Below are 24,311 nucleotides of genomic sequence, written 5' to 3'. Positions count from 1 at the left end.
AGCAGTTTGAGGCATACTGAAAATTTTTAAAACTATACAGTTTGAAAATAAAATTGCATCCATACAAAAGCTTATTGCTACAAATGTAGCAGCCATGTTTGCTTTTTAAAATACTGGTTTCATTTCAAGGGTGTTACATTTCGAAATTTATTACGCTCTGAATTGAATTTGGATTTTAAATAATCCACCAAATCTGCAAGTCTTGACATCATGCTGTCTATAAAAAATATAAATAAAAACAGCCACTGGGTATTCGTTTTTACATACAATCGCTTGTTTATTTCACTTTACGTTTTCTGAATATGCTTATACGCATTCAACTCCGTTCGATTCCAATCTGCGTATTCGCTTATAACTTATGCCACTTATTTATAGGTCTATATGAATCCGTTGCTGATTTTATTTTTGATCTCAAGTCAATATTTTTGAATGCTGCTGACGCCGAGGCTTATTTGTTATATGCATGTATATTGAATATTTGTTGTTGTTCTTGTTTTTGTTGTTGTTGTATATAAGTGTATAATATATATATTTTAAATTTAATACATAAAAATTATCGCGCTTGCCACTGCACAAACACTACCATGATCATCATCATCATCATCGTCATTGTCGTCGTCTTTATGTTTAAAATAGTTTACGTGTGTTTGTTGTTCTGTTAATATTTAATTTGTTGCAGTAGCAGTTGCAGCCAATGCAAAGATCATATATAAAAATACAAAAAATCATAACATTTACATATACACTGCCCATATACATATACATATATAGAACTAGGATTAAATATCTCTAAATCGACGTTTACCTTGCACACAATCAATATATCAAAAATTATTATTATTTAAAATTAATGCTCATCCCGCAATCGCGTCCACATTTTGTTGTATAAATTAATGTTATACTTAATAAACAATTTCATTTCGTTTTCTTTTGTTTTGTTGTGTTTAAATTGTACGTCTTAAGAACTAAACTCATCATCGTGCCACGTTTTCGTATTTCATATTTTTAATTCATATTCGTAATCATATTCATATTCATATTTATATCATATATATTCGTAAGTTTTTGTATTTTTCTCATTTCAAGTTTTGTTGTATATAAATTTCACTATTTAGTCTTAATTGTATATGGAAGTTGAAATTGGTACTCAATATGTTCAGGATCAACTAGGAAAACAATTTGTGTCTCTAATGGAGGAGGGGTTTTCATCAATTGCAATTATGTAATTAATAATTGCAATTTGCTATTTTCTGTTGTTGTTCTTGTTTATTAAATGTATTTTTTGCAGCAGTCCATTTATTAAATTTACTTTTGAATTCATTATTTCGCGGATATTTTAGCTAATACTTGCGGCATTCAAAATTCTGCCTGTCTGTCCTCTGCGTTTATAGATTATCCATATCTGTTGTCTAGTATATATATATATGTCGATTTATTTGTATATATAACGCTAATGCATTCAAAATTGCCGAACACCAAACTCAATTCCGCTTTGAACAGTTTCGAAGACCTTCTTGTGTTCTTTTGTGTTAATTTCTGAATGAATCGATAACTTATCAATGCGTCAATCGATTTGTCTTGTGTTGTTTTGTTGTTGTTGTTTATGAGATCGTGACTTAGGAAAGTTTTGTTGTTGTCAGCTATCCGACTGCGTAAATGTTGTTGTTGACTCTTCTCAAAGCACTTGAGATGCAACGAATGTTTCCATACTTTTGTGTTTTTGATTAATTTGTTGATATAGAGAGTTACGAGCATTGTGTATGGAATTGTGTGTGTGTGTGAGTGTCAAGAGAATGTGTGAGTGTACGTCTATCGTATATGTATGTTTGCGTTTACAGTATTATGCGGTCCATAGAATAGATTTAGATGCTTGTTAAAATTGCTTTCTTTTTTTTTGTGTGTTATTTATTTTTGTTCATTTTTTTCCTTTTTGGTTTATTTTTGTATTTGTTAATAATTACGAGTTCTCTTTTTTTGTTTTGATTTGTATCTTGTTTTTTTTTTTGGTATTAAAAAAAGCGAAACAAAAAGCCAGCAAAAGGAGGGAAAATGTGGTGAAAGAGAAAGATTGGGCAAACACAGAGCAAAAGGAGACATTTCGTTTGTGGTTGTTCTCAGTAAAATTGTTTATACTTATTTAAAAATAATGTACAATTGTAAAATTACATACTTAAATTTTGTTGTTTCTCTTACAAAATTTGTTTACAGATCGCGTTTAACTTAGAATTCGATTTGAATTACGATTATTTTGACTAAAAGTTCCTTGTTGTTGTAAAAAGCTGATATATAATTGCGTACTTTCGTGTTAGTATAAATTATATTTATATATATATATATATATATATATATGTATATGTAGAACTATATATATATATACGCGTAGGTTTTTATATAAATTTGTATATATATGTATATGCTTGTAAATACTCGAATACGTTGGGTGTCATTTCAAATATTTCATCGAAATTACATTTAAAATATTTAGAATTACACATTTAAATATCTGATGCGCCTTGTTCTAACTCAGTTCGTGATACGCGCGCTGGCTAACGGTAGAGACAGAGAAGCAGTAGACGGAGATAGAGACACCGTCTACCCATATACCAATCCAGCACACGGCCACTTTGGGGACAATGTAGCTGCTCTTCTACTTCAGCTGAGGGATTGCGACTGCTTACGAGTGACAGGATAGTGGGAGAGAGCTTCGAAGCCTGGTATGTATTTTGATCTATCTACGATTGAACTCCGATTTGATAGCTAAAATAAAATAGTCGATTTTTAATCTTTGAATTTGAACTTAATATAGTACTCCAAAACGTACCGTCTATGATTTCGTTTTTGACTTTCTGTATTTCTAGGCGCATCTCGCGCACTATCTCAGCCTTCAGGGTGTCCAGATCGCTGTTGGACAATGCCAGCGACAGACCATCGCCATTAACCTGCTAAGCAAATAAGCATCAGTAATTGCCACATAAGTTATCTACGGCTAAGAACTCACCTTGAGAATAGTCTCTTCACTAGCGCTGCCGAAGCGCTTGCGCATGGGTCGTGGCGATTCACCACCGCTATTCGTTGTGCTCTGACCGCTGCCGGTGCTGCCGTTAGCTCCGCCATGCGCATTGGACGCTGCACCACTGCTGCCTCCACTGCTGAGCTTGTGTGGCAATGTGTTTGACTTCTCCCATGGCCGCTGCTTGACTTCTGGTTCCGGCTCAGGCTACACAAATGTGAAAAGTTTTCAAATCAAACAATTCATAAATGTATTAAATATCTAACTCACATCTTTCTTTTCTGCCTGCGCACGTCGCCGAGCCAGCGTCTTGGCCATCTCGTCCATCATCGAAGCCATGCCATTGGAACTGCGACCAATGGTGCCATAATTGCCGCTGCCGCCACTCGAAGTGCTGCTGCCGCTGTTCTCCGGAGCAGCTGTGGTTGACTAAAATCGATCAAAAGATATCAAGATTAGTCAAAGAGTCGCTCAACGTATTCCATTGCCACTCACCTTGTTCTTTTTGAGCTTGAACTGCTGCAATTGCGAGGCCAGCGAACCCATGAGATCGGCTTGGGGATCATCCTTTTTGCCTGCGCCGCCTGCACCCATGCCAGGAGGCGGTGGCGGCGGCGGTGGTGCACCTGGACCACCCGGACCGCCTGGGGCACCTGGAGGTCCGCCCATAGCTGGTGGAGCAGGTGGTGCCGGCGGCTGTGGTGGTGCGGGTGCACCATTGAACATCTGTGGTGGTGCCGGCGGTACACCGCCAAATGTGGGTGGTGGTGGTGGCGGCGCCGGGGCTGCCACCTGTCCTGGACCTGCGCCAGCAACTCCGCCTGTGCTGCTCATGCGATTAAGTGGCGGTGGCATGGGTGCACCACTGCCTGGCTGTTGCATCATTGGCGGCGCCAACGGCACTTGCCCATAGGGATTCTCCGGCTGCTGTCCGTTGTGTTGTCCGTATCCGGGAGCTGGCATGCCGGGCGCCTGGGGAGGCTGTGGTATCAACTGCGGCTGACTGGCATACACAACGCTGTTGGAGCTGGTCGAGCTGGGGATATGGGCGGGCTGTGTGGCCCCGTAGATGGGCCCGCCTCCATTCTGATGCACGGGCGGCATCGGCGGCTGTGGCTGCTGTGTCGGGTATTGATGTAGATTGAGATTGGGATTAGAGTTTGAGAGCACATAGTGGGGCTGCTGGTACTGCTGGCGGATCGGATGATTGTGGCGATAGTAGCGGTGGTTGGTGGCGGTAGTTGGTGGTGGTGTTGGTTGGTTGGTTGGTTGTTGTGGTGGTAATGGGTTTATTTTTTGTGGGAATAAGCCAATTGCGGACGGGCGAATATTTGGAATGAAATGAAACAGAAAGGAAGAAGTAGCAACTTAAGCAGATCTTAAAAGAGTTGGGCAACAATTCAATCCGGACTTCAACATACCTGTGGAGGCGCATAGCCCGCTTGCACCATCTGCTGCTGCTGTTGTTGTGTATTGTAGACGGGCTGCTGTTGTGGCTGCTGTTGATACTGTTGCTGTTGTTGCTGCTGCTGCTGTTGTTGTGCCTGACCGGGTGCAGGTGGAATCTGCATTTGAGGATTGCCCTGCTGTGGCAGTCCATTGGACGTTGGCCCGTTGGCAGTGGGTCCGTAATGGGAAACCGCTTGAGGCGCCAGCTGTGGCTGCTGTTGTTGTTGCTGCTGCTGCTGTTGCTGTGGTTGTGGCGCCGGCGGTGCGCTGAGGGAATTCCTTTAGTTTGTGAGCAAAAGTTTGAAGATACGGCAAGTCGATGCGCACATCGATCGAGTTTACGTTTTATACGACATGAAGTTATGAGGCGACGAGTGACGAGTAGCGATTAACGAGTACGAGTACGAGAGCGAGTACGATTACGACGACAACAAAACAGAGTAATGAGAGTGATAGTAGAGTTATGTGTAAGTCACGTGTTGCGAATAGCGAGTAAATAGTTGTAAGTAACGAGTAAATAGTAGCGAGTGAAGATGCAATGATTAAAATGAAAATGAAATTGGATTTATAGCGCAAATATTGCGAGTTAAGAATTGTAAATGACAAGTAGAAAGTAGCGAGTGACGAGTAAACAGTAGCGAGTCACACGTTATAACAAAGGGTGTCGAGCAATGAGATATGCGAAAATTAAGAGTGGTAAATGAAGAGTATCCAGTAACGAGTGACGAGTTATAAGAGAGAGTACCGAACAATGATTACAAAAAAAGTGCATATTAGCGCGACGCGTTAAGATTTAATAAATACAACGAACAACGAGTAAAACAATAAGATGCAAAACGACATGAGTGTAACGATAACATTATTTTTGTGACGAGTTTTATGAGAATGTTGTGCAAAGATTATGTATTGGCGGATTATATAGATTGTGAAGTGACGAGTAGCGATTACGACGACAACAAATAGAATGACGTGCGTGTTACAAAGTGCGTGCGTATTAAAGAGAGAAGAAAAACGAACAAAATCAAAACACATGTAGACTTCAATTGATGGATGACAGCGCAGACTGCATTAACCTAAAGCTGTTATCGATTACCCACCTGCTGGTGCGATGGTGTCCCTGTGGCGTTGGCGGACTCTGTGGTATGTTATTCTGATTTGTCTGTGAGGTGGGCGTTTGCGCCGAGGGCGTTATGTGTCCACCAATGCCGTTGTTCTGTCGCAATATAGCAGCATCCTCGCTGGTCATCGTGCGATAGCCCATATCCTCTTCGTAGCCATTGCCATTTGTAGGTTGACCGGCTGGATTATTGATCACACGACCGCTCAGCACCTGTGCAACAAAAAGATCAAATAAATTAGTTGACAATAGACACGCTGTGATGGGAAATTGGGGATTCTCTTACCTCTAGGGCATGCATCATGGCGCGCGCAAAGTTCTCGGCATCGCTCTGGCTGGAAAAGTTGAGACCATACACATATTTAGCATCACGCCATTGATGGAATGTGGCTGTGGCCTGATTGTATTTGAGTCCCTTCAAAATGGAGCAGTTGATGACCACCTCGTGGTCCTGCAACTTTCGGCCCACTACACGGAATGTGTTATTCTGCTGATGATGATAGATCTGCACTTTACTCAGTCCCGACGAACTGCCCGAAGGCACCCACTTCTTCTGGTTGTCATCGTACACCATCACTGAGGCACGGGCTCCAATAATGCTTTGTTCACTGCAAGATAAAATAATGTATAATTTCAATTTGAGATAACATTCAGAATCAGTACGTCTTCATCTTCATCTTGGTTGAGTAGTTGAGGAATTTGAGAAATGCGTTTACTATAAAAAGTTAGTGAGGTATTTGTCAACGGACATAATTGGAATCTAGTTTGGTATTCCATGCCTAAGAAATCGTTTCTCGAGTATACAGAAGCCCAAGAACATGGTCAAGCTAAGAGGAACGGAAAGCGAATCATTAGATGATTAATTCATAGACACTTGACTTGATTTCTGCTCTGTTCTCTTCTGTTCTGTTCTTTCCATTTAAGTCTCGGCTTTCACACAGTTTCACACGACTGACTCAAGTGCAGTGATCTCTCAGTCTCGCTGGGCAGGAAGTGCATTGCATTTCTAGTGCCGTCTTCCCCCCGTCCGCCCTTCAAATATCGCTTAGAAAATTGCGCACCTGTCACGCAGTCGTCATCGTTGCAGCCCGATTAAATAATTCTAATGAACTTTTGCGCAACCTTTAACATTTTTTTGTTGCTGGCAGCGTGTTTTCCTTTTTGCGCTGCAGCGTTGACAATTAAAGCGGGAAAAGTCGGCACTAGACAACATAAGACACAACGCTTTGAAAAATGCTACATGACGTCGATGAGAACTCAGCTCCGATCTGTAGTCTCATTCGCATCGCTGACTTGACAGTCGTCAAGAGTCGTTGCTTTGGCTTTAGCTTTGGCTCTGGCTTTGTCGAGTTGTGTGTTAGTGGGCAAAATGTATAATGACAGCCCCAACACCAACACGAACACTAAAGCCAACAGCAACAGCTACAATAAAAGCCAACAGCAGCTACAGCAACAGCAACAGCAAGAGCAGCCGCAATAAAAAACGAGTTGCGATCTGGCTTTGACTGTGGCTAAAAGTCGCTGTGTCTTTGCCTGCAGAATTCTCGCAGTTGTCGACTTGGTCTGGCCAAAAGTTGAGTAGTTTTGCACTTAAATGGAGCTTGCCAGCGCAAGCACCAGGAAGAGGTGGGGCACGGGAAGGAGCAACAGCAACAACCGCAGCAGCAGCAGCAACTCCACAGCTGTGCGGCCTTATATAACAAACGTGCTGCTCTCGCTGCTCGAGGTAGCATTTTTACAGCATACGATTTGATTTCGCGGAACGAAAGTGAAGTTTATCTATGCATACTTATAATTTGCCATAGTTTAAGTACTGCCAGGAACCCCCCTCTCCACAATATCGATAACTATGGTGCACACACGCACGATTATGAGTACAGTAATCGCTCGCAAATCGACGCCACACATAATTTTAATGCTAGTTTGCATTGTCTTTCACTTTCATAAACATTTTGCAGTCTATCAAAAGGGGTATTCATTGTGCCATCTCAAAGATTCTAGTTGAACGGATTTTAAAATGAATACAAAGACAAAAAAATAGAAGAATTCATAAACCATAAACTGAAGTAATTCAATTCGTATACGTAAACGATTCGATGATACCGAACTAGATTTTAGAAGTACCAAACATAAACTGTAGTTTGATTTATACCATACACAGATTTCAAATTATTTTTAAAAATACATTGTGCGTTGTAAATGAAAACAAGAAATGTATGAGATAATCGCTACCCAAATTAAAGCGAAATGTACCAAATGAATATACCAAAAATACTGAAATTATACCAAAGGATATATGTAGTATAATAGCATACTACTGCATTCAAAATATACCATAAAAACAGATTATACAATAAAAAACATATTATAGGCCTTTTTTAATTTCAAAATATGTTTTGAATAACTTTTAAATCGTAACCAAAATCAGGAATTAAAATGACTCTAATTTCTTCTTGGCACAAATATGGTACAAATATCGAATGCTAGTACTAGACAACCCTGAGACCATTTGATTAACCTCTTTCTTTATTTGTTTTGTTCATGCTTTAATTAAATCCAAAACTACCAGGAGAATCTCTGCGCGCTTCACAAGCAAAATTGGCGACAAAGAAAATCAGAGGAATTGGTTCACCGGCTGCTCAAATTGCTAAACAAATAGGCATGTGTGCTCCCGTTAATGAGTTGAATGCAGATTGCATTCCATTTCAGTTAAAATACTTCATTATATGCCAACGACGCCAGCAGGTGAAATTTTCATTTTGTTGTGCTCAACTTGCGGATTAATTCGTGCGTTAAGTTTAATGCAGATTTGCGGCACGAACGAACGGCAGCAGAGTTTTTCTTTTCAGTTTTCTAATTAACGTTAAATTTGATGCAGTTATGAGCACATTGACTGAGACTGGGAACAAAGGCCGACAGAAATGAGGGGAAAAACAGCACGATTCTAATTCGATTAAAGTTCACAAATTGCATCATCTGATTGCAACAAGGACGCACGAAGATTGCAATTGGATTGATTGGCCTGCCTGAAGGAGAGAAAGCGAAAAGAAGCGAAAGGAATGAAAACAAATGATCGAAACATACGTAACAATGAGTTTATCTTTGACCGAATTATGCCGACGCTGAGGGATGCGTTGTATGTGTTGTTGTTGTTGATTGTGTTGTTGGTGTTGCAGCTGCAGATAATGTTGTATGTTGCTATAGAGATGATGATGATGATGCTGCTGCTGCTGTTGTGTTGTGGCTGTCGAACGTGGTGTTCTAATTGAGAACGACATGGAGCTGGCAAGTCTGGCAGAGGAGCAGGAGGTCGAGGAGGAGGAGGAGACTGTGGAACAATTGGAAGTGGAAATTCTGTTCGACACAGTTGTTGGAAGTGGCGGCAGTGGCGGAGTCGCCACAGGGGACTGGGGCAAGGGTACGCATTTGCGCAATGTGGAGAATATGGCAGTTGAGGTGGAAGAAACGGACACAGGGGAGACTGATGTAGATGTGGATGTGGATGTAGATGTGGTGACTGGTGTAGACGTGTAGACATTGTCAGTGGCAGTTGTGTTTAGTAATGATGGTGATGTTGCCGACGACGATGATGATGATGACGATGATGTTGTTGTAGATGTTGCAAGTGTTGCTTCGACATTTCGACTGCCAACACCTACGCCTGGCGGTACGTACAAAGCTTGATCATGGAGCAGCGTTGCTTGCGTCTGTGTTGTCCAGGTGGGCGCCTCATAGATGGCAGTGGGCGTGCCGCCGCCTCCTCCCTGTGCCTTGGGCAGTTGCAGCACCAGTTGCTCGTGCTCATGGTAGGCGGCAGCGGAACGCTGTCGCATCAGCAACTCCTGCTGCTGATAATGATGGTACATGGGATGGCGATAGTCCAGCAGATCCAATTCCTGCAGCTCCTCAATGCTGTAGTAATCACCGCCAGCCACAGGCAATGCAACGCCCTTGGACGTTGCCTTGCTGTAGAGACTCTGGCTGCGCTTGATCAGCAACTGCTCATGTTGAGCAGCTGGCGATTGATGGAGCTGCTGTTGTGGATGCTGCTGCTGCGGGGATGGTTGGAACTCGCACATGGTTGGCATCGCATTGGCGGTCTGATGATACGCCAAAATGGGACCAGAGACAACGGCGGCACTTCCATTGGATTTCTTGCTTGTGAACGAGGTTTTGGCATAAAGTTTCTTCATGGCCATTAACTGCTGGTAAACATTTGCAGAGGCGGTCAAACACACACATACACGAACACACGACGATCCCACGATCAGCGATCACACAATAAAGTAAATGGATATATATATCAAATGTTTGTCTAGGGTCGCGCGTCACGACAACAACTTTGTTCGCAGCTCTGATCGAAATCGAACCTCATTTGAGACTGAACAAGCCAAACGAGTCGAAGACAAAGTCTAGCCCCAAACACGCTGAGAGATGCAGAGCGAGAACACAAAACACAAAACACAACTCGCAGAGCGGCTTTTAGCTAAGTGAGATGAGAGCGCGAGAGAGCGTGAGAAAGAGAGAGTGTAGAGTGGGGAGTGCAGTGAAGTCGAGTCGAGTCGAGTTGAGTGGATCTTGTGGATTCTGAATTGGGCTAAAAGGCATGTAATTACTCCTGCTTCCCAAGACAATAAAATAATGAGACGTGGACTAGGTAAACGCACAAGACTCAGATGCATCAACGATCGCAACGATCGCTTAAGATCATTTTGTCTAGACGCGCTCAAATCACAGCTTAAATCTTCCCCTCCTCCTTCTTCTTCTTCTTCTCTCAGCTGCAGGGCTTAGCAGATCTGTCAGTCAGTCATCCATTCATTCAGCCACTCAGTTAATTCGCTCTGCGTTCTGAGAGTGTCTGTGTGCGATAATTACTTAAGAAACGAGCTCAATAATTTATATTTCCCCCTCGAGTGACTATTACAAACATTTTTTTTCGGTGCGGAGCGGGGGCAGTGCAGAGAGGAAATGGATACACAGCTTGTGGCATGCTATGAAAAATTCATATGAATGCTAGACTCCGTAGAGCCTGCCTGCTGATAGAAATATATATATATAAACTCGATTCTACAGTTCTTAAGCGTACATTTCCAATTAACATTGTATTTGTCTATTGTTGTTGCTTTTGGTTTTGCTGTTACAGCTCGTTATAATGCGCAAGTCTGGTTTTTAATGCTGCCTGATTTGAGCTGCGATTATCGTGCAGCTTAATGGCTTTGTCAGAATGGGCTGGACCAGCCAGAGCTTATGCTCAAGTCCAAGCCAAAATCTACAGCTTCGACGTGAACTCAAACTGTAGCTCATACTCGAAATTAAAGTCAAAAAGACAGATCAATGAATCGTGTGCCGTGGCTTAAATGATTTGGCAATTTTTTATTATGTTGCTCGTTGTTGTCTTTTTGGCTATAGCGGCTTTTTTATTGAATCCATTTTCGTTATTTATACACACAACTAGACACAATCAGAATCTGAGTGAACAGCTGCGAGATACTGCGGACAGTTGGTATCAAGCAAAATATTAAAGAAAAACATATTAAAAAAGAACAAGATTAAAGTTTAAAGACAAGTGTTATAAGCACAAACTTGAAATTAAACTGTAAATCAAGAGTTGTTATTAATAGCATATATTTATCTTATTATTTTAGTAATTCTACAAATATAATACTTTTAAACTACTTCGATTATTAGCATAATCATTCTATCTATTATTTTCTAATATTATATTTTATTTATTTGCATGTGAATTATTATACCAAATAATATAATAACTCCCTTCTTTTAGAGTGCTAGCTACTAAGCCCATCGACTCCCTAATATTATAATAATTTATATTTTAATGATTTTTCCAATACTAAAATTCTATACAGGGTAACTTGCTGGTCTAGCATGCTTCTGCAAAGTTTAATCACTTTATTGAAAACACATTTTCAATGCAAATAAATTCGCCGTTTTGGAGAGCACTCGAAATATTTCACAAAGACCTCCACATACATTTTTTTCCCCGTTTCTCTCGTTCTCTATTATTTTTACACGAAATTAATTCACGGCATAAAAATCCACTCTGTTATGATATTATCGTGACCCATTTCCACGCACTTTTCTCATACAACTTTTATGTCTGTTTGCCTTATTTCAAAGTTGTTTTGGGGCGGATATGGGCAAGTCATATGGCAAAATTATTGAAAGGGTTCTCTAATAGATATGACGTTGAACTTTGCTCTTGAATTTCATTCGATTTTTCAGCGATTACCCGAAATTTGAAACGATGCACTTCAATTAAATTTGTAAGCGCACTTCAAATCAATTAAGTCGAAATTATACGAGTGAATGCTGCATCCCAACTTAATGCTTCTTGCATTGTATTGAATGCTTCGTTGGGCAAATGGAGCAGCATTCAAGGGGAAGGGGAATGGGGCAGAGAGGCTAGCCACATTTTTGTCTGTTTCACATAGTCTACTTTGGGGCATACCTCGCGAATTGCAACTGCAGCTGCAACGGAATTTGCAAATCCAAACGTGGCGCGATTGTTGCAGATGTCGGACAAATGTTACCCATCGGGCTGACCGAATGAAACTGTTAGAAAATGACACTGAAAACTGTGGCGGCCAAGTTTAAACCATTCCCGAATTTCCTTAGAGACAGCAAACACACTCCAGTGACATTTAATGATGACGCACCCAGAAAAATGAACCGCAACACAGCACAACACGGTTGTTCGTTCTCTTTATTATTATTTTGCTCGCTTCTTTTTTTTCGCTTATGAATCAGTTATTAAGCCGCTAAGGGATAAAAAAGCCCTGACTAAGCACAGCAAAGTGAAACTGAAACAGGACAGCCGGATGGGCCACTCCCCAGGCCGTGTTAAAAGTCAGAATGGCTCCCAAAACAAATTATGGGTATTAACCCAAAAGTAAAGTTAAGCAAAGGCCAAAGACGGAGACGAGGCGGAGTTCAACATCAATTTTGCTGTTGACCTATTAATTTTGGCCAGCACGAGACATCGAAGACATCTATTTTTATGCCCAAAAGCTCGACAGGTGCGAAAGATTCGCTAGACCCCATGAACTGCCCCCAAGTTTGGGCAGATCAATTGAAAAGTCGCTGCTAACGAAGCAAGGCAACTTGAACGCCAGGTTGTCAATTGAATCTATAAGCAAACAATCGACTATTTCGTAAGCAATTTAAATGACATTGTCGTCGTCGTCGTCGACGTCGTCGTTGTCTTCATAATTGAAATGTCCTTCACACAAATCAAATGCAAACCAAAATCAAGTGCTACACTGTAAGAAAATGTTCGATTTCAAACGAAGTTACGACAAGGCTGCAAGAACTCATGACACATTTTCTCACATCTTAATTTGTCTTCATCAAGGCAGCTCATAAATTAATATTATGAATCTTATTACATCAATAATTAAGAACAATGTGAACTCGCCAAACATTTTTTTGCTCACTTTAGGCAACAGCTGTCAATTACAGCAACTTTGCCCAGATATAAAATTTATGTTTTTTTTTTTGTTTTTGTTTGAAATGGAAAATGCTTGGAAATTTATGAACTTACGTCATTTTTGGTGCTGCTGTTGTTGCTGTTACGTGAGAAAATTGTGCGGTAAGCTTCACTTTTGGAAAGATGGTTGTTGTTCTTGTTGTTACTGTTGTTGTTGTTGTTGTTGTTGTCAGCTCCCCTCTGTTTCCACCAGATTATAACTTGTTCTCTTGGTTGTCTGTTGTTCTTGTTGTCGCTTGCTGATTATGAGATCTGTAAGTGGAGAGTGGAGAATAACGAAAACTCAAATTAAAGTCTGCACGTGTTCCTCTTACACACTTATAAAATATATATGTACATTGCTTCTTCCACTTGGAAATACAACATTCAAGTCGAATGAAGCTAAATTCAATGATATAGAGTGTGAGTAATAGTTATTATCTTGCTGCCCTTTTTCCTGTTGTGAATCGAACACATAGCACGTTTCGCCAACTCTAAGAATAGTTTTGGGGTATGAATAATAAATACAATTCGATTTTTGGACGAGTCTTTTGGCTGTTAAGCCCCAGCTGACCTCGCTGATAAATCAATACATATGTATATAGAAGAGACCTTGAAACTAAAGTTAGTCTCATCAATTAGCCAAACAAACGGCAGCAAGTGAAAGCTGCTGCTGAATTAATAATAAAGCAAAGCAAAACCCAAACAATGCAAACCATATGCATAGCTTATAGACTAACTGGAGACTAACCGGTAACAATAAGCGTCGATAAACAATGCGGTTTCGGTCTTATGACCCAATTACTTTTTCTTTCTTTTGGGCACAAAATCTCTGGGCACGATGCACGATGACGATGACATCAAGAGAATGGCGAGGGGTAGACAAAAGAAAGTTCTTAATGAAAACCACAAGTAGCTAGTGCCATTTACATGATAAATGCGAAGCAGCGACGCTTGCTAAATGAATCGGGTCAGCGCATTGCCCAAGAGAAGGTCTATCTAGGTAAGACCCAGCCTCGACTCTCAGCTTTGGGGCAACAAATGCACCAGCAGCAAACAGAAGCCGAAGCAGCAGCAACAGCAGCAACAGCAGCAACTACGCAGAATGTTGTGTCGCGCGATACTAACAAAATGTTGACCTACTTCTGAAACGCCTCCACACACACACACACACACACACACATACCCACAAAGCCTTCCTCCTGCCCATCGTCTAACACAGCACAGAAAGCATCGCTTGCGTCATAGTTTTGCTGAAAACCTTCGCTTATGGAGCACCAACATAACAAACATACACACGCACACACACACGCGCACACACAATCGGTATACGGGCTTCGCATTTGTTGCCGGAAGTGTGTGCGCGATTTACAGAAACCATTGCGTATTCTCGCATTCTCTCGTTCTAAGCATTATCATTGTCGCCATCCACTCGGCCTATAAATCTCAACTTTCAACTCTGCTCAGCTGTGTCGAGCGCTTCAATTAATTTAACTTGTCGAGAGTTATAGCTGAGCACGCAGACTCTAAATTAACAGAATTTTAGTAGGAAACATATTAATTAAATTTAAATTCCAAAAAGTTTGTACAATTTTTCGTTTAATACTTTATTTGTGATTCTGTTTTATGAAAAGGATATTCCAGTTAGTTAGTTATAGGCTGTTATTTTTGAGACTTAATTAAATGTCAATTCTACTAAAGAGCCCATTTTTTCAAAATTTGAAATGTAACTTATGAAAACTATTGCTTCAGGTTTATATCACAACAACACATACTCATTCAATTTAAATTCGACTAATGGAAGAACTCCTAATTAACAAAATTCATATTTTGCAATACAACATTTTACTCAACCCAATTTCTCTTAGTTAATTTCTTTAAAATCTTGATTCTGGTTTAAAAATTAATTGAAATCAATTTAAACGTTTTCTTATTCAAAAAAGAATAATAGTTTTCATTGAGGTTTTTAGCTTTCCACATGATAGATTTAGGAATACAAAGTTGAGCAAGTTTATTGCCAAATTTCCGGCACACATGAGAATCTAGCCGCGTGTCGCTAATCCCATTAATGGGATAACATTTTGCGAGTTAATTTCAACACAAAGCACAAGTCCTCATATTGACTAAACAAACAATTCCCAATTCCCGCCACCAAGCACAGGAAACCAGAGGGTCGAGCACATGTGCCGCTTCCTCTGTTCGGTCTCTGGTCTCTCTGTCAACTGAGGGGCAATTAAAATGTTCAATTCACAGCGAGGAGTTGGCAGCAGACACCCCTTAACAAAGGTTCAAATTCAATGCATTTATTCTCATCACTTTCTCCCAAAAACATTCACCGGGTTTCACTTGCTTCACCCCCGATTGAGCAACGGCTTCGGCTTCAGTAATAAACACTTCTGCACTGCATCGTTTCAATTTCGTCATTTAACCCAAACGCATTCACGACACCCGCCATCATCAGGGTGAGCATTTCAGAGCTGCCCAACTGGGACTAGAGTGGACTAGTGTTTTTGTTTTCGTTTTCATTTCTGGCACAAACATTTCCAGGAATTTCCATGACTTTTACGTGCTCTACGTGTCCTCAGTCCGTTATGATGTCAGTTTCAGCCCCATTCCACTGACACTTTCAACTTGCCCTTTTCTTTTTTTGTTTTAGCAAAATGTTTGCACTCCAAAAGGAATAACAAATTATTGCGTCGCATTGCACATGGAAATTTCCTAATTTGCTCGCGTGACCCATTAGATTTATTAATACACTGAGAGAAATATCAAAACACAGCAACAACAAAATACTAGTGTACTATAAACTACAAACGGAATTTGCAAGAAAATGTTAATGAGAATTTAAAGTCAGCACATGCTCGATTTGTCAGCCAATTAAAAGCTGCCTTTACTCCCTAGAGTACCTCGCATACTTCTATATAAACATATATGGTTGACATGCCCGCTTCCTTGTGCTGACGATTACCATTAATATTCTTGACACTAGCATAATGCGATCATTTCGATTGTGGCACACTTGTGACTCAAGATCCCATAACTGGTTTTTGCCAAAGGGAAGGGTCTCTCGCATTTGTCTTTGTCTCTCTCTCTCTCTCTCTCTCTCTCTTCCTCTCCCTCTGTCTCAGTCTCGGTGCTTCCCTTTCAGTACTGAGCTAAATTACTAAATTATGCTTTAATTTTGCTTGCCGTGAATTCGGGTCGCCACTTCAAAGTCGCCGTCCAGACTCGTACTTCATTCAGTGTCTGTGAAGGCGACTTGTTTATAAACTGAATTTTTCTTGTTGATGGATTTGCCAAAATAAATAAGTGAACGGTATTTGTGCGGAAGAATACCCTGTGTTGAACTTAATAATTAAAAGGTATATTATGTTTAATAGTTTTTAATATATGTTTTACTATATTTTTTAAAATTCAATCATAAAATTTATTTAAGCTTTTTGATACTTAAACTAAAACTAAAATTTCGCCCTGATGGATTTTTTGTGGTTCCCAATTGTTTAAACTCATAATTATAGTTTGCGGTCCCTAACTAATAATAACCATTCTTAGCATATTAACTAATGAAAGATTATGAATATATGGCACTCCTTTCTAGATTGTACATATTTCCATCCACTTCCACAGGGTATTCAAAGTCGATGAATCTCAATGTTAATAGCTGTTGCCACCGTTGTGAGTGACCCAAATCTGCGAGCACTGATTGGAAGACTCCCAGGAATATCATAATCGGCAAACAGCGAGAGAGCAGCCAAGCGGCAAGACAAGTCAAGTCGTGCATCTCATTGAGGCAGGGCTTCTCGGACAAAGTCAGTAGCTGTCAATTAACAATGTTTCCATCTACAAGCTATTAATTTATTTGTAATCGCAGTCGCACTCAAGCTGAACTCCACTCTACAGTTCAGCATCGAAGTGGAAGTTAAGTCTTTCGACTGTGGGCGAACCAAAAAGAAGCCAATGTCTGCAATTGACCCCAACGAAAGCGTATTTGCGAACGGGTATTCAAAGCGTTTTGGTACACGCTCCATTTCCAAACGATATTTGAACATATTTTGAAAACATTCATCATTATCGAGTCGTTGTTGTTGTTGTTGTTATTGCTTTGCTTAAGTGACGGACGGAGCGTCAATTTAATGAAGCGCGGCAATTCTTTTTGGAAGTGAAAGAACGACCGATAATTATTGAATAATGTTTCTTACAACATCATCCATTAGCCCCGTTCCCCCCTCTTTGTCACTCTCTCTCTCCCTTTCTCTCAAATGTGCACACATGACTTTGACTTGCTTTGTTATCGCTGCAGATGCCACAAATGTATGTTCCAGTGATAAAATTCAACAAGAAAGCGCGCAACAAAAGACATCTATTAAATTATGGCAGTACCCACAGGCACACACACACACATACAGTTGCACTCTCACACACAATGAAGTTGACCTCACAATAGACCCAGAGCTCAAGAGTGCAGGCGACCTACCGACTAAACTACCGAATCGGAATCGGAGCCGGAGCCAACATGTTGCACAGATAGCGTGGACAAAGTTCAAGTGAGAAGCGGACATACGAATACCATAATAATCATAATCATAATATAATCAGTTAACATACTGATACATGCCATGGAGGAAAAGGAAGGGGCAGGGCTGCTGAGGGGAGGCGTTGTGGAATGCCACGGCAATTGAGCGCAGAATAACAAATAACAATATAAATGGCGACAGTTGCAACTAACACAACAATAACAAAATACATCAACAGTGCAACAAAGTTGAGAGTATGCAACTGCAGCATACCCTGCAACACACTCGATCACATGATTATCCATAAATTTTTCATGATTTATATGAAATAATTTAGTTATTATTTAAATAAAGTATTTCAAGAAAGCTGATCAAAACGAAGACAATATATTTTATTAATATAAATAATTTAGATTTCTCTTTAATTATATGTTTCACTTGAATTGTTTGTAATATAAATAAAGAACAATATCGTCACCAATTCCAATCAGTATTCAAAGCACAAATTCAAACTGTAACAAAATTTCATATGAAATTACGCTGGGGATTATGAGATTTATGGTATTAAAGAACATGGTTACGGAGTATTTTAAAGACGTGCCACGTATTGATCGCCATCTGATTTTCAAGGTTTTTATACATTTTAAGCCATAACATATTAAATGTTATGTTATTATTAAGGTTAATAGCTATTATAGTTTAAAAAGAAACTAAGAAATATTAAGCTATTCGTTAATAGCTGACTTTATCTCAGTTAATAAATATTTACAATTTGAAATGAATGCCACGATTAATGGGTATATACATATGTACCAACTTCAATTTGATGTAAAAGTCAAATGACCTGTTGGCCAAAAGAGCCAACTGGCTGCCATTTACATACATTATTCGAAATACTTGTTCGTCTCAAGTGCAGGAGAGGAAATCGCTCTTGGAGTCAGGGCACTCGGGAAATGTGCATCTAAAAGCTCAATGTATGCTTGGGTGTGGTGCTAAAAACAGCAAAGTATTTTCATGCAATCAAAACGAAAAGAAACATTGCGCTCTGTCAGCTTTTAGTGAGTAAAAAAAAACATACAAAAAGAAACCCGTTGGATGCCTGTGAAATTTCAGAATAAGAATCACAACCAGACCCAGAGTCAGAGTCAAACTCAAACTGAGACTCAGACTCAGACCAACAAACCGACCGGAAGCACTTCAAGTGCATGCAATTCCACTTTAAGGCATAGTGCGGAGTGTGCAACTGCTTGAAGAGTGAAACGCGGTGAAATTTACAACGATTGACTCGATATCAGCTTCGGGAACTGAAATTTCATGTCTCAGCATATTCAAAAGATTTGTATTTAATCAGCGCAAGGGACATTTCCCGTTTCCCCCAAGACTCGCCTCGGTCAATGGATTGTGAAAGATCCGCATTCCAATATTGTAAATGTAACTTCTTGTACATTTTAAACTTATCTCGTGTCATTGACTCGAATTGAATCTTGCGCAACGGCCTTCGCCTTAACGACCTTTGAATTCTGCGCACTTTGCGTTAATTACTATTCGACTTGGCCGTATTTTCATGATCAATTTTCACATCGTAATTTACCTTGAAACGCATCTACATCAATAATAACAAAACACAACACAAAGCAGCAAAAAATTGTATTTCTTTTTCGTGTTTTTCCCAGAATTGGCCACACACAAGATACAAAACATTTGGTGGAAGCGCAAAAGGAAAAGCCAAAAAGGGGAAAGCATTAAATACAAACTTGTACGTACTTATGAATAGATATGCGAGTATTTTCGTAAGGAAATTCGTGGAAAAATAAGCAAATAAGAAAACAGTTATCAATTGAAAAGGAATTTCCGTTCAAATTAAACTGCAACTTGCTAAAAAAAAAGGAAAAAAGAGCTGAGAACCAACTGCAGTCTCGCCACACGGAGCGTCAGACCGTAAAAAAACAGAAAAAATTGTTAAGTAGAGTCGGAGGCGGAGTAGAACAAAGCAGACAGCCAGAATCTTCTGCAATGTTCGTTTTGTGGTAAGTAAACTAGACCGACAAAAAATGGTTAGATGATGAACCAATTGAGCTCAGAGTTGCACACAAATCATAAATGCTATAATTTTAATTATAAAAATAACACCAAATATTTGTTAATTTCCAATTCGATGCACTTTTGCATATAAAAAAGAGAATCACAGGTAATAACTGGAATTTCAGCATATGGAATACAATTTTTATATATTTTGAAATTCTATAATAATGAAGAAATCTTATGCTTAAATTTGTTAATAACTATTAAAACTAAATTTTTCTTTCACTTATATCATATACATTTAAAATTTAAGCGTATACGAAATATGTAAAAGCAAAATTTTTAATAAATTTGTTATTATTTTTAAACATTTTGCTGGTCTTCAGAGAATGTCATAACTGTTATTTACGGTCCATGCTTTTCTGAAATGTCATTTACTCTTCCAATTATTTTGCTATTAAATTCTTCATTTATTTCTTTCAGTGTGACAACTACATACTTGACTTGTATTAACAATGCTATCTGATTTTGTTGCAGTGCAGTGCTCAGCGAGCTGAGGCCGCTGCTTTCTAACTCAAATTTCATGGCCCACATTTACCAATTATATTTATATTAAGATGTTTATGCAATGAAACTCACGACTTCTTAAAACCGCTAAACTCAAAAGCGTTGCAAAATGCTACAAACATCCTCTGAATCATCATATATTACATTACACATTATAGTTGAATTCCTTTTGATTCAGTGTTTTCGCGAAAAGAACATAGTATAAACTTAGTAGGCTCAAGTGTTGCTTAGGATTGCTAATGGTGATGATTTTCTTGATACCATCGTGCACACATCGTGTGTGCTGTGTTTGTCTGTACTTGAGTTGAGTCAAGTCGACCTCCAATGCAAAGCCAAGACAATGGAACGAAACGCCTGAAAAAGCTGCCACTTAAGCGAATTTCATTCTCCGTTCTGCTTATCTTTGCAGTTCGTATATTATAGTTGTTGTATCTACAATTTATGCCATATGAGGCGACGCTATATATGTATGAATACATATATATTTATTATCATGCTTACTGCACTGCATATATTATATATTCACAGACTCATATCGGGTATTCGTAGCCATTCATGTTCATGCTGAATAATCTCCGATGCGTTCTTTGGCTGCGGTTATGCGCACTAAAAATGGCCAATCGCAATTATGCCGGATTTTGATTGGGATGCACTTGCCTTGTGTGTGCCTTATGAAGGCATGACTTCGAGCTTCGAGTTTGCTAGCTGGAACTGAACTCCCATTTAATTGTTGCCTGACTGCTACACTTTGCGTCTGTCTGTCTGTCTCTCTGACACATGCTCAAGTTATTTTATGCCGATAGCTGCTATCAAAGAACTAAAGCAAAGCTTCTGAGTTTCTCTGGCCTCGTTCCCATTTCACATTCCACTTTGCAAAGTATATCTTAAGTGCTGTGAGTTTGTTTCCTCATTGCATGCATGAAAAACAATTAAAATTAACAAATTAATAATGATAAAACCTCAGAAATTATCAGAGTGAGGTGGAAGAACTTGAATCAAAATCCAAACACGTTCCACACATCCGATGGAACCAAGAGGCTCAATTCCTATTAATTATGCAGTTGACGTGACCGCACCATAATATTGAATATAAATGTTTAAAGAAAAATGGCACCGGCCGTTTTATGGTTGTTGTTGTAATAATAAAGTCATTAGTCAAATCAATTGTGGAGGAGCGCATTTAAGCCGATGACCGAAAGGAAGTTAGCGGTATTAAGCATAATAGCCAAAAAGATCTTGCATAGAGAATAGATAGGCAAGTGTTTCTTCTATCTTTTGCTTTTGCTTTTGCCCGCATCGCCATAACTCTGAGCAAACAGAACAGAACAAAGCAATAAAATAAACAAACAAAACCGACTGCAGCTTTATTGGATGCTGTGTGGGAGCGAGGGTCGAAGGAAATGACATCGGGAATAAAAACGTACGTAAATCGACTATGCGGAAATGTTAATTAGATTTGTGACAGCAGCCAGAGTTAAATGCATTCGCAAAGCCTGTAGCAAGCTGATTGCTATGACACGCGGGTAGGAAGTTTAGTCACAAGTTGACGGAGCAACTTTATGATTCAGTGCAACCGACGCGATGCCGCCGCCGCAGCCGCTGCTACGAATACATAAACCAAAAGCGAAGCAGAAAAACTCTAAATGAGGGGGGAAGGGGCAGACAGAGGCAGAGACAAAGACCACAAGGAGAGAACTCATAAAATACGTGGAAAAGTTGTAGCGATTTCTTGTGTACAAAGTTTTAGTCATCGTTAAAAATGCCGAAAAGCAAAGCAAAAGCAAAACGAAACGTAAACAATATACGCATCAAAAATGAAGGAAGGAATGGGGATGACTGATAAAAGTGTTTGTATGTATAATACATATGGTGCAAGTATTTTGGGCTATAGTTATTCATTTTATCTTATCAGTTGCGCCGACCCCAATTCCAGCTGCTCCCAAAGCTGCGTAAACTAGGTTAACGGTGTTCATGTATTAATATATACCTGACTGTGACAGCGGCACACTCATCAAAAGTTGAGTTTGATTCAACTATTGGAAATCCCGTCTGGCAATCGAACGAGTTTATTAGTCATTCATTCACACAAAAAGGGCAACAGTTTGATTTTGCTGCAGCTATGCAACACTGGACATGCAAAAGTGTAGCAAATGCAAATTTACCTAGCCGTCGAATAAATAATAAACTACATTTGATTTTGCTGCCTCTTTGTTTTTGGCCTATTGTAGTTTGTGAACGGGTTTTGTTTTGGCCCTGTGTGTGTGTTTTGTATTCCATGTTGTACTATATGAGAGAGCTGCGGGTCTTTGGCCCGCTTCATTTGGCAGCAAACATAAAATACAAAAGTGAGTCATGTGACTCCCAGTGATGCAACTTCGTAGTCAGTTCGTGGGAGGCCGGCCAAGAAGGGGAGGGAGGGGGAAGCCAAGTCGGGCCTTGGCGGTGCATTGACATTTAAATGTTGCAGCGAGCTGAAAACCAAAGCCAACATCGGCTGGCATAAATTAAAGTTCAAGCAAGCCATTATGATAACGTTGCAAGCAAAGTCGAGAAATCAACAGACCCTCCCCCACCACCCCTTGCTCATACAACAAAGCGAGCTCTTCGATTTATCTCTCTCTCTCTCTATCGCTCTCTCAAATTGGCAACGGTGGGCTTTGTTTGTTTGGTAACCTCAAAATGAGAGTTTTTGGCAGTGTACGAAGAGAGAGAGAGAGACCAAGCGAGAGAGAGGAGCCTGCGCCCAGTGGCAGCAAAAACAAGCTGCATTATGGTAACAGCAGCAGCAGCCGCAGAACAAAAGAGGAAGAAGGCGGTCAATGCAGTGGAGCAGCAGAAGCAAAAACAATTAAAGCTACCGAAGGGAGGGCACAGCTGGCACTAATACACACACACACATGCATACATCAAGCATGAAATGAATGCAAAAACAGGTTTGGATTCCACAGCAGATGCGACAGCTGTTCCAAGTGTCTATTGGTCAAGTTGCGGCAAAAATGCAAAGAACTGTCTACTGCGAAATTCACATAAATCTAACTAAGAAAGAAAATAAATTCGCTAAATTTTATAAATTGCGCTGAAAACTAAAGCACAAACAAAAAAGAAAATACACACACTCACACACACAGACGCATGCGAAAAAGGGCGTGTTGTGTGAAAGAAGAAGCAGCAGAAAAGGGAGCATAAATGAAGCAGCAGCCGACGTCGGCGTCGACGTCGCTGCCGCAGCAGCCCCGCACTAACAAAAAAAGGGAGCAAAAAGCGGAAGTCGTGGGCAAAAACATGCGCAGAAAATTGCAGCGGCCTCCGATGGGGCCAACTCGAAGACAAGATTCTCCGATTCACCAGATGCAGATTATAAATAAATGTACATAAAACAGAAAAGAACTTACCACAACATTTTGCTTAATTCCACGGCGAAAATGCGTTGGTGTTGCTTGGTATCTGCTGCTTCTGCCGCTGCCTACCAGCTACTCCCTTTTTCCTGCTGCAGTAACCAGTGACGCACACGAGCAAACACACACACTCGCGTACACACGCACACACACTCAGAAAGCGAGCGGCGGCGGGCAGAGATAGCTAAAAACTAAACGCCGATAAAAGAAATGTGTTTGTGGCGTCGATTCGTGCTCTCGGAGCGGGGGGGATTATGGCAGTTTCTTTTGTCAACTCCACTTTTACTTTTCCTGTCTTATTGCGAATGGTAATATTAATTGAAATTATTCGGTTTTTTGGCAGCACTTTACTTCCACAGCACTAACACAAACAACACATACACTCACATAAATATATATATATGAATGAAGAGCGAAAAACTAAACTCCTTTTCAAGGAGTAGAGACACAATTTTTTTTTCGACTACTTCGTTTTGTATTGCAACTCCGATTTTTGAATGCAGCTTAAAAAGGAACTTGCAGTTTTTCTTGGCAATGACTGCAACGGCTTTTGTATGGTTACTTGCGACTGCAATTTTTGGTTTTTATTATTTTATTTTTGCGCAAACCGATTAACGCGAATTAATTTCGGCCAAAACTGTGGGAGCGACAACAACACACCAGCGCCATATTTGATCTGATGTAAAAATAATGTACGCTGACATCCCTGGTATAACAGCGGGCTATTTACCGACAAAAACTGTTAATAGCT

At 40.1% G+C, this 24,311-nt stretch overlaps 1 protein-coding gene across 11 annotated transcripts; it reads right to left on the bottom strand.

Moving 5' to 3' along the window:
* Positions 1–252: 252 nt before the first annotated feature.
* LOC132789336 (protein enabled) lies at positions 253–24,228 on the bottom strand. 11 transcript variants are annotated; one of them, XM_060797285.1, is made up of 10 exons: positions 23,558–24,228; positions 13,138–13,335; positions 5,863–6,184; positions 5,557–5,789; positions 4,432–4,738; positions 3,506–4,201; positions 3,281–3,439; positions 2,999–3,217; positions 2,822–2,942; positions 253–2,757 (listed from the first exon to the last, which is right to left on the bottom strand). In XM_060797285.1, exons 2-10 carry the CDS (start codon positions 13,140–13,142, stop codon positions 2,729–2,731), a joined length of 2,091 nt encoding a protein of 696 aa, XP_060653268.1. In that variant the 5' UTR covers positions 13,143–13,335; positions 23,558–24,228; the 3' UTR covers positions 253–2,728. The 11 variants fall into 11 exon arrangements, with proteins under 11 accessions (XP_060653268.1, XP_060653269.1, XP_060653258.1 ...); XM_060797286.1 differs by lacking the exons at positions 13,138–13,335; positions 23,558–24,228 and adding exons at positions 8,661–9,074; positions 9,141–9,931 and having other exon boundaries at positions 2,822–2,939; positions 4,432–4,726; XM_060797275.1 differs by lacking the exons at positions 13,138–13,335; positions 23,558–24,228 and adding an exon at positions 9,252–9,928.
* Positions 24,229–24,311: the final 83 nt, after the last annotated feature.

Source organism: Drosophila nasuta, chromosome 3 (genome assembly GCF_023558535.2).
Source record: "Drosophila nasuta strain 15112-1781.00 chromosome 3, ASM2355853v1, whole genome shotgun sequence".
NCBI classification, from domain to species: domain Eukaryota; kingdom Metazoa; phylum Arthropoda; class Insecta; order Diptera; family Drosophilidae; genus Drosophila; species Drosophila nasuta.
Note: the sequence above shows the minus strand (reverse complement) of the source record. Positions and strands in the feature narration are given on the sequence as shown.

What these genes read in the sequence shown, in the direction of transcription:
- LOC132789336 (XM_060797286.1), bottom strand. Translation starts at nt 9,775, where the DNA reads ATGGCCATGAAGAAACTTTATGCCAAAACCTCGTTCACAAGCAAGAAA. An exon ending in GGACACCATCGCACCAGCAG is followed by an intron (nt 4,727 to 5,556) that starts GTGGGTAATCGA and finishes GAATTCCCTCAG; the next exon opens with CGCACCGCCGGCGCCACAAC. An exon ending in CGCAGGCAGAAAAGAAAGAT is followed by an intron (nt 3,218 to 3,280) that starts GTGAGTTAGATA and finishes ACATTTGTGTAG; the next exon opens with CCTGAGCCGGAACCAGAAGT.